Below are 9,016 nucleotides of genomic sequence, written 5' to 3' on the forward strand. Positions count from 1 at the left end.
TCAGGAGCAGACTTTTAAAAATCATGCATTGATGCTAGTAACATAAAGGGATGAAAATTGAAGGTGTGATTGAACAGATTAAAAGTCCAAACTTTGTTGCTTCTCTGAGAAAACAGTATAAATAAGCTTCAGTTGGGAAAACACATAAGAAGAATAGATTTTATTTTCACTAGGGTGTTAAATGCTGCCTTCTTGTAGTAACAGGCACGWCATGATGCTTTTAAATAGCTTACATAAAGGAGGTTCCAGCACCCCTGCGTTCTGCAACTGAGATACAATCATTGACGTGTTTTGCACACAAAAAGCTACTCAAATGAAAGAACTATTATTACTAATACCCAATCCTACTAAAAATCTCCAAATGCCTTTTATATGGGCAAGTGTTAATACAACTACTATTTTTTTCTAGTATAAAACTAATATTTACCCCACTGCTAATAGCTGCCGGCATAAAAACTGTTGTTGGGTTTTTAGCTGTTTCTTTTTTCAAAAGTCAATAGGGTAAACTTTTCTCCAAATGTTTTTTATTAAAAAATACGACAGAACTACTAAGATGTGGTACACTTCTCAGCTCAGCCTTGCTATTAGCTCTCCCCAGGATGCTCTGGGATCTGGGCAGGTGCTCAGAGACTCATTGCTGACAGCAGTGCACTGCAGAAATCAAGTCAGGCCTGTCTCTACTTCTCTTGCTCACCGCTTTCCCAGTCAGCATGTGAGAATATGAAAAATGTCTTCTCCTCTCAGGCTCCAGCAATGAAGGTGGGTTGGCTCTAGAATCCAGGTCTCCATCCAGCAAAGCTTTTAAGCATGCAATTAATCCATGCCCATTTAGAAAAGTGCAGATGTAGCTACATTTTGCCAAGCGAGACCCAGGAGCACACGCCAGCTCAGGGACTTTGGTAAGTGCTTTGGTGAGCAGGGATGGGCAGCTGAGAGGGGCCCACAAAAAGGCAACAGCAAAAAGGAGCAGGGGGGCAGCCTCAGTGGTGTTGGAGCAGCAGGAGCAAGGAGGGCTGAGTCAGGCCATGACTCAGAAAAGCTCACTCCAATTTCACTCCCTTTGTTGACTCTGGTGTCATCTTTTCCAAGTCCCTTCGGTGTGCCATTAGAGATTGTAACAGCGACCTCTTTGCCAATATCCTTCTGACATTTACACAAACAAAGGGCTCATTGTGAAAGCCAAGTGTTAATGATGACATCTTCAGTGAAATTACCTGGTTTTGGAGGTAATTTCCCTTGTCTTTGTAGAGCTTCCTTGAAGTTCTTGATTATGGCCTTGGGGATACATCTGGGACCTCATGTCTTCCACTGCTTCACACTTTTGTAGTGAGGATCCCATTAGCTCAGGCACAAGGAAAGAGACACKAGTCAGGGCAAAATGCTCAGACTAATTCTCCAAACACTATGGGCAGATTTAAGAGCAGTCAAGGGAAACTAACCCACAGCAACTCTGCTTGAGGAAGGCTATGCATCCCACAGTACTGTGATCCAGATTCAATGCTCACAGGGAARAGAGCAGCTTTCAGGTGAATTAGTTTCAAGAATGGAAACAACTGAGTGTCTGGRAAGGAGGGTGAGATTTTGGTTGGTGGGAGAAAAAAATTAATACAGTAAATAAAAGACCAGACCAACTGAGAAGCCTCTTTCAGGAGGCTCTCGGCACTGTCTGGGACTGAACCCCAGCTCAGCTGAAGAGCAGGGCACAAATCCAGATATCCTTGTCCCAAATTACATGGTCAGAGTATTCCCCAATATACCATGACCACCTCTTCCCTTTGGTACGTGAGCTCTTAACTTACTGGAACATTTGAAGCACAGGATGAAAATGTCTCTGATGATCTCAAATTGGAAATCCTTCTTCTACAAAATGCTTCACRGGAAATTTTCTTTTTGGAGTAGTACATACCAAAAAAGTGCTAAAGACTGTATTGTTCAAGACAAATGCAAGAGTGGCTGTCATCTAAAATAAGCAGCTAGTGCACTTTGATGTACCGCAGAACTTTTTGGATGTTACAAAAATAGCCCCTTGTATTAATCTGACAGGTCCAGCCCCCRGAGGTGCTCAAAGCCTTAGAACCAGCAAAGCCTTCTGATGCCTCACTGAGTCACTACAGCTCCCTGACAGAAAGACTTCACCTAAATATGCCCTGTATGCTTCACTAATTGCTCTGCTGTATAAAATATGGCATGTGAGGATGACACAGGTTACAGAGGCTGGACAGTGATGTTCAATTATAAGCTACAAAATCTCAGCATCATAAAGATTGTTTCTGTTAGTGATCTGACAAGGCTTCTTATATCTCACTGCGGGATGTCTGTTGCTTTAACTCATCATGCACTTTAATTTTCCCTGAAGAACAGGAGAATTTCATCTTAAAAAACAAATTAAACAAACACCCTTTATACTAAATATGCTTAACCTGAAGCTTTCTTTCTATTATTTCATAAACATCTTGAGATTATAGAGGCTCAACTAGCTTAATAAAGATGAAATGCGTGTGATCCTGGGGAAACAGCCATTGCATTAGTTATTCTTCCTTTCCATTGTGTAAAGCTTTTTGTAAATAATCTGCATGTTTAATCAATGGAGACTAATTAAGAAGAAAGGGCATGCTTTACTGTAGTATTAAAACCTGTTCATTGCCATAGGCAAGATGTCATCAATATTTCCAGCTGAAAATTACTACTTGAGGTATACAATATGCAGAATTTTACTGTAACCATTAAAAATAGGCTTAAAGAATACTTTATCACTGGGTGCAAACAGCCATATGTAGATTTWAAACTATGTAACCAAATGCATAATTCATCAATGTATGTGATATTTTGGAAGAAAGGCATTATAATGAACTTGATTATTTCAAGGATCCCAAAAGACAGAAAAATCTCTTTAAACTACCTCCAGAGCAAGGCTGGTCTATACATCTAAATAAGACCAGTCAAGTGCTAATTTCAGTTATGTACTTTCTTTATTGTCTTTAACAGATTTTCCTAAATTCATGGTGCTAACAAAACAGTTACCACTGCCCCAAACAGTTGATTTATAAGCCAAATAGCATGGTGGAGTAAATGCCACTTAGGACCAGTTCTATCAGCTTTGTTCGTACAAACAAAGCATTGATTTAAATAGAATCAATCAAGTCAGCAGGATTCAGTCAGGCAACATCTACATTAGCAATAGGAGCAGCACTGCAGGAGGAAACAGCTTGTGCTGGGGGCCTGAAGTCTGTGCCAGCAGCGTGGTGGAGACACGAAGTTATTCCAGCCAAGATCCTGCTTGGCCCCACAGTTGCCCATTAGCAGCTGGAACAAGCACAGTTACTGGGAAATTCACTTCAGAAACATTCTCCTGATCCCAAGAGAAGGATATGGGCACATCCCCAGATGGGATGCATTATCACAGTTCAGCAGAGAAGAGAGGGGATCAGTCTCTGCAGTTCCCCACCAAGTGCTGGGTCGTTCCCATGGCTGGACTTGCTCAGGACAGGCATGTGCCCTATATCCTTGAGCTGCCTCTAAACCTCTATTGTGTGTGCATTTTGAGGCACAGACTGATGCAGAAAGAAGGGCTCAGTGAAAGGGGCATCCCTCAATGAAAGATGCCAAGGAAGAACTCAAAAGATGGACAAGAGTTTTATCTCCAACCAAAGGAAAACATTTATTAACCAGTTAAGTGCCAGAAATARTTCCTACTCCTTCCTGGCTACATGAGATGAAATAATTCCTACTSCTTCCTGGCTACACAGACATTCTGTTTGTATGGAGGGGAAACAGACCTTGACTTAACTGAGACAGCAGCAGAAAGGGCTCCTGAGGAGAGGAGACGTTGCCCAGGACAGCAAACCTGTGCAGATTCCCCAGGACACTCGAGCAATAAGATGGACTCCACTTACCTGTGGTTTCTGTCAGCTGGGTGATARCTGAGCCTTCATCTCCATGGGGATGGAAAACCTTAACCAAGGCCCATGGGACAGGAATAAGTGCCCAAGTTCCTCTGAGTTTTCTCTTTGGCATCTGAGGGAAGGGACTGCACATCCCATGTCCTGAGGTGGCGGTGCAGACTGTGTGTCCTGCGGGGCTGGACAAGCAGGGACATCCTTGGGTGATCTCAGGAAAGGCTCAAGTGTCTGGGGAAAGGGAGAGCATGRGATGTGTGGGAACCCTTCAATGCTTGAATAAAGGATTGGTTTTCCTAGGATATTTCCCAAGTGTATCCAATTGGTGTAACGTTTCTGGATTGTAACCACTGCCACTTAATCTGCACGAAACAGCATCAGTTCCACTTAACTACCATGTGCCAGAGGGGGCAGGAGCCAGGCATGATTACATCGCTACARATTCCTGATCATTTGCTCAAACAGTAAAGAAGGGTTAAAATAAAATAGGGGGATGGGAAAATGATATCCCAATTACTTGCTTAATAAGCTATTTTATCTCATTTTCCCCCAGCATTATAAATGATACAGCTGCCTTGTTTTGTGTCTCAGTACTCATCCAGGGTAGCACCTCTGTTTGTTCCATTTCTCATTGCTGAAACAATGGTAGAGATAGGCCAGTGGAGGCACTCCAGTACCAGTATACACACAGTCACAGCTTCCAAAAATGACAGAAATAAAATCTTTGTCCCCAAAAAAAACCTATATATACACATACATAGATTTTTTTTTTTCTTACTGCCTAATGTGAATCTTCAGAAAAGTCAACATATTGATTGTTTTCARCAGGGGCATGCCAATCACATAATCAGTGCATTTAGATATTTCCAGCTACTGTATCTAATTTCTCTGCTGTATTTTGCAGTTCTTCTACATTAAACCCAGCTAGAAAGTACAACCCTGGTGGTGGCTTGGCTATTTGTGATTTATATGTTAAATCCACATTAAAGTCCTTAAATTCTTTTCAAAACAGTTTTCAAGTGATAGTGGAACCATTGCTCTGTGTTCTCAGTTAAGAAATTACTGCTTTGAGATAGCATCTCAAATTCTTTCTATTTTAGTATCTCCTTTTAGACTCCTCTTGAATAGCAGAAGTTTAGACCAATTGATTACTCTGCCACTCTCTCAGGAGATAATAATTTCCTCCATCTTGTAACAGATTTTTAGCTGGACAGTAGTGCAATGTGTAGATGTGCAAGTAGTTTTTTCTTTGACACAAATCCTTCAGCTTTCAGGTGACTTAGTATCTGTGCTCATCAGACATGAAAGGTTTATGCACTGTGCAAAGCACTGGAAATTCACAATAAATTACAGGAGTAGATGACTGAAGATACTTCAAGATCGAAAGTATCACTGGGTTCCTCTGGGCTTTCTCAGGGCAGYATGGGCACAAGAACACACCAGAGGAGGCTTCTGTGGGTTCAGAATTAAAAGCACAGTGCACAGCTAACCTTAAAATCTAAGCCAATAAGAAAGTTTGTCCATAAAAAGATTTGGTAGGCTGGGTTTTTCAAATGGTACCTATGATTTTGGAAGTATAATCAAAAATTATGAGCAATGTATCAACAAGATCTCAATGGCATCATTTTATTATATTACTGCAATATCTCACCTAGAAGAAAGATCTCTGCAGATCTGTACATACTGAGATRATAACTAACATAGTTTTATCTTGGGTCTAATTCATTGTTTGATKTGTAGATGTTTGCTTTTTAATTTTGCATCTTTATTCAATTTTTTTTAAAGTGGCCAGATTAACATAGTGTTTAAAATTGTTCACTGATCAAATGGTGTTTCTGGGTGTTTTGGTTCTGACATGWCAGCAAAAAAATGCATCTTACTGACACAAAAATTCTTCACTTGTTTATGTGTTAATTTTTGTTCTGTCACTATTTCCTTCTCTGTTAATCCCAGGTTTTTTTTCACCTACCTCCTTGGTAATCCATTGAATCACTTTCCTGGTTTTCAGAGAGTTCCCTGTCTGGATAAGTTGAGACAGAAGCCTGAACCATTCACACTCTCCACACCACAGCCAGTAATAAGATGTTTACAAATCATACTATGATGTGCAAGATCTCACTTGATTATACCTTAACTATTCTGTTTTTCCCTCCCTACCTCACAGATGATGGAAATGCTTAAAACAAGTTAAGGTAGTGTGACACAGACTAACGTAAGTGTGAGCATGGCATCCAGGGGACAAGCTGTGAAATGTTTGCGTGCTTCTGCCCAAATGCGTTGCATGGCTTTCTGCTGTTGTCTCGTGTCTCTGATGTTAGGCAGCATGTTCAGCAACATGTAAGCATTTCATTTGATATTTATATTCCAGCTCAGCTTTGGTTTTGTGTAGTCTCAATATTCCGCCTTTTTCAGTAGCTTGTGGCAGCTGCTAGTGGCAAATCCGCGAGCTGTGTATGTCATAGCCRAGTGACCTTCACAAGTACCTGCTAGGATCAGGACCCCTCTGGGTATGGCTGTTTAGAAACCCGCGGCAGGAATGTTGAAGTGTGCAATTCAGAAGGGTCAGGAGCAGGATGGACCCTTCTGTGCCTGCTGGTTAAAGCAGCCGCTCCCTGTTTGCCTTCTCTGGAAGCTGAGCCTGCTTGCGGTGCAGCTGATGGGGACAGCTCTGCTACCGCCAATGCTTTGTGACTCTTTTGTTGTCAGACTCTTGCTTCATGTGGCAGATGACACATCGGAATTACAAATGTTGTTTTCACCGTCTCTGTTAAAAAAAAGGCTGCTATGGGCAAATATGATGCTTTTCTGTRTTTGTGTAGTTCTTTTAATCTTATTGTATGTAAAGTTTATGAAGGGGAGACCAAKCAGAGCAGCTCGAAGCGTACTTACCCACATGGGTCCTCTGGTGCTGCCTGGCACTGAGAGGCAGAACTCAGTTATTCCYTTCCTCTGTTTCTTTTCTCATGTTTCACTCACATTTTTAGTGTGCTTTTAGTGTTTTTCATCATGAGGCTGGYAAAATATTGACCAGGTTGCCCAGTAAGGTAGTGTCATCTCCGTCCTTGGAGATCCTCAGGACTTGACTGGACGTGACCCTGATCAGCCTTCTTTGAGAAGGGAACTGGAATATGTGACCTCCAGAAGTCCCTTCCTACTTAAAGTTGTCAATGACTCTACAGTTTCATCATTGTGCAGGTGGGGAGTAGAGTGAAGGCAGCAAAATAACTTTCGTTATGCTGTAAGCCATCATTCAACACTAGATCACCAGAGATCARTGTTCTGGTGACTGTTCCACTTTCCTGGATAATAAAATGGATCTTATAGCATGCTGGTTATTATTCTCAGTGTACCCACCTCAAGCACTGGCAACTGAGCTTACACAAATAGGTATTTGTTGTTTTCTTATTAAGCAACAAAAATACATGTTGAATAGCATGTGTTGTGTGAGATCAAGATGACTTATCAGAAACACCTCTACTTTTGAATTACTGGAGCTATGCCAGCTGACACTGCCAGCTGTCTACATGATGTTTTTATAGCTCTTCTCAAGTTTCCTATGTAAGATCCCTACCTCTGTTCCTAAGACATTAATGATTAGACTGTCAGAGCTGAGAAAATCCACCTAGCGAGCAAGGTCACCTTCGCTGTTCTCAGTAACAAGARAAAACGCCAGGCTAACGAGACTCAGGAAGTCCTAATTAACGTCAATGGCAAACTCAAAGCCAGGGGAAAACAGGGCTGGCAAAATAATTCTCTCTAGAGTGAAGATTTCTTTTTTTAASCATTGTAAAAGAAGCCTGGAAGCTGTGTTTTCAAATATGGTTAGTGCTGGGGATGGGTTGCAGAAAAGAAAGGGAATCAATAAGGGGTTTGTGATTTCCCTGCCTCCTTCTCCTCAGTGAGTTCCTGCCAGCAGTCAGAGCCTCTGAGTCTCAGCTGGGGCCTCGAGGCAGGAGTGCTGTACACCTCTGTTCCCACCTGCCAAAAAGTCACCGTGCTCCTTCAGCTTGGYTCCCTGAGGAATGTGTCTCCTTAGGGATGCTGGAAACATGACATACACACAACTGGGCCACCCCACAACCTCCCACCTCCTTCCCTTGCTGCCAGAAGACCCATCTTCCCTCRTCCTGCACAGCAAAAAAACCCATGGCCAACATCTACCCACAGTTGTTGGGTAAATGGATGTCCCACAGAGCATTTTTTACAGGAGACAGCTCACAGATCTGCCTCTAGCACCGCTTAAGGATCCTGAATTTGTCTTTGAGCCTTGTAAAAAAGCCCATCTTCCCAAAGTACCCTATTAAGCATTTTTGCTCACATTTTCTTCCCCTAAAGTAGTCTTAGTTCAAAATTCAGATTCCCTGAATTGGGCTAATCCCCTTGATTGCCACCTCCCTCCTCTCGATTCCCTGACYCCCATTACAGACTTGATGGAACCAGCTGTCTCTCAGACACTGTATTAGCTGCTAAATCCTGCAACATTTCAGCCTATTCATTTTTATAATCCGGGTTTTTCAAGCTGATGTCCTTACTCAGCCATCTCCGGTATCTGGGGAAGCCCAGCGCTGCTGGAAGGAGCTTGGTTTCCCCACTGATTTCCTTCTATGCCAAGGATGTCTCCAACTCAGTTCTCTCATTTTGTGAGGGAGTAATCCATAAATGAGAGTSGTTTTGTTTTTCAGTGCCCCAAAGTGGGTAATAGCACCTGCAACCATGATTTAAATTCCAAAAAGAAATAATCCAATCATATATGATCAATGAAATTCCCACCGCCTTTTCAGTAGTGGGGAGAGCAAACAGAGGGAAAAAATTCCCTTAGGGTGCTGTGGCTTTCCAGTGTTGGAGCCTTCTCCCTTGACCCTCAGAGTGTCCATCCTTCACCAAATCCTGCAACGCATTTACCTTCTCCAGTTACATCATTCTGACCAAATGACAGGAATAGKTTTTTTCCAAAGACCTACAGTGCAGTTTTATTCCCCACGTGAAAGTTAAATCCTCAGAAAGAAAACTTCACAGAATGCCATCACTGATCTAAATGGTCTCTTACAATGTCATTCAATGTTCAGCCACATACATTTTGGACCATGTCACAGGTTTCTTGCCCTGGTGGTTTCTCTGAA

General features: G+C 42.1%; 1 protein-coding gene across 1 annotated transcript in view; it reads left to right on the plus strand.

Moving 5' to 3' along the window:
* LHFPL3 (LHFPL tetraspan subfamily member 3) overlaps nucleotides 1-6,099 on the plus strand; it is a 195,417-nt gene extending 189,318 nt beyond the window's left edge. The window contains exon 3 of the mRNA XM_057364461.1: nucleotides 6,061-6,099. Within this exon, the coding sequence (XP_057220444.1) occupies nucleotides 6,061-6,077 (17 nt within the window). The 3' untranslated portion in view covers nucleotides 6,078-6,099. The remainder of the gene's footprint in view (nucleotides 1-6,060) is intronic.
* The last annotated feature ends 2,917 nt before the right edge of the window (nucleotides 6,100-9,016 follow it).

The sequence above is a fragment of the Malurus melanocephalus genome, unplaced genomic scaffold, assembly GCF_030028575.1.
Source record: "Malurus melanocephalus ecotype Western Australia unplaced genomic scaffold, MMel_1.1 scaffold_39, whole genome shotgun sequence".
Taxonomy (NCBI): domain Eukaryota; kingdom Metazoa; phylum Chordata; class Aves; order Passeriformes; family Maluridae; genus Malurus; species Malurus melanocephalus.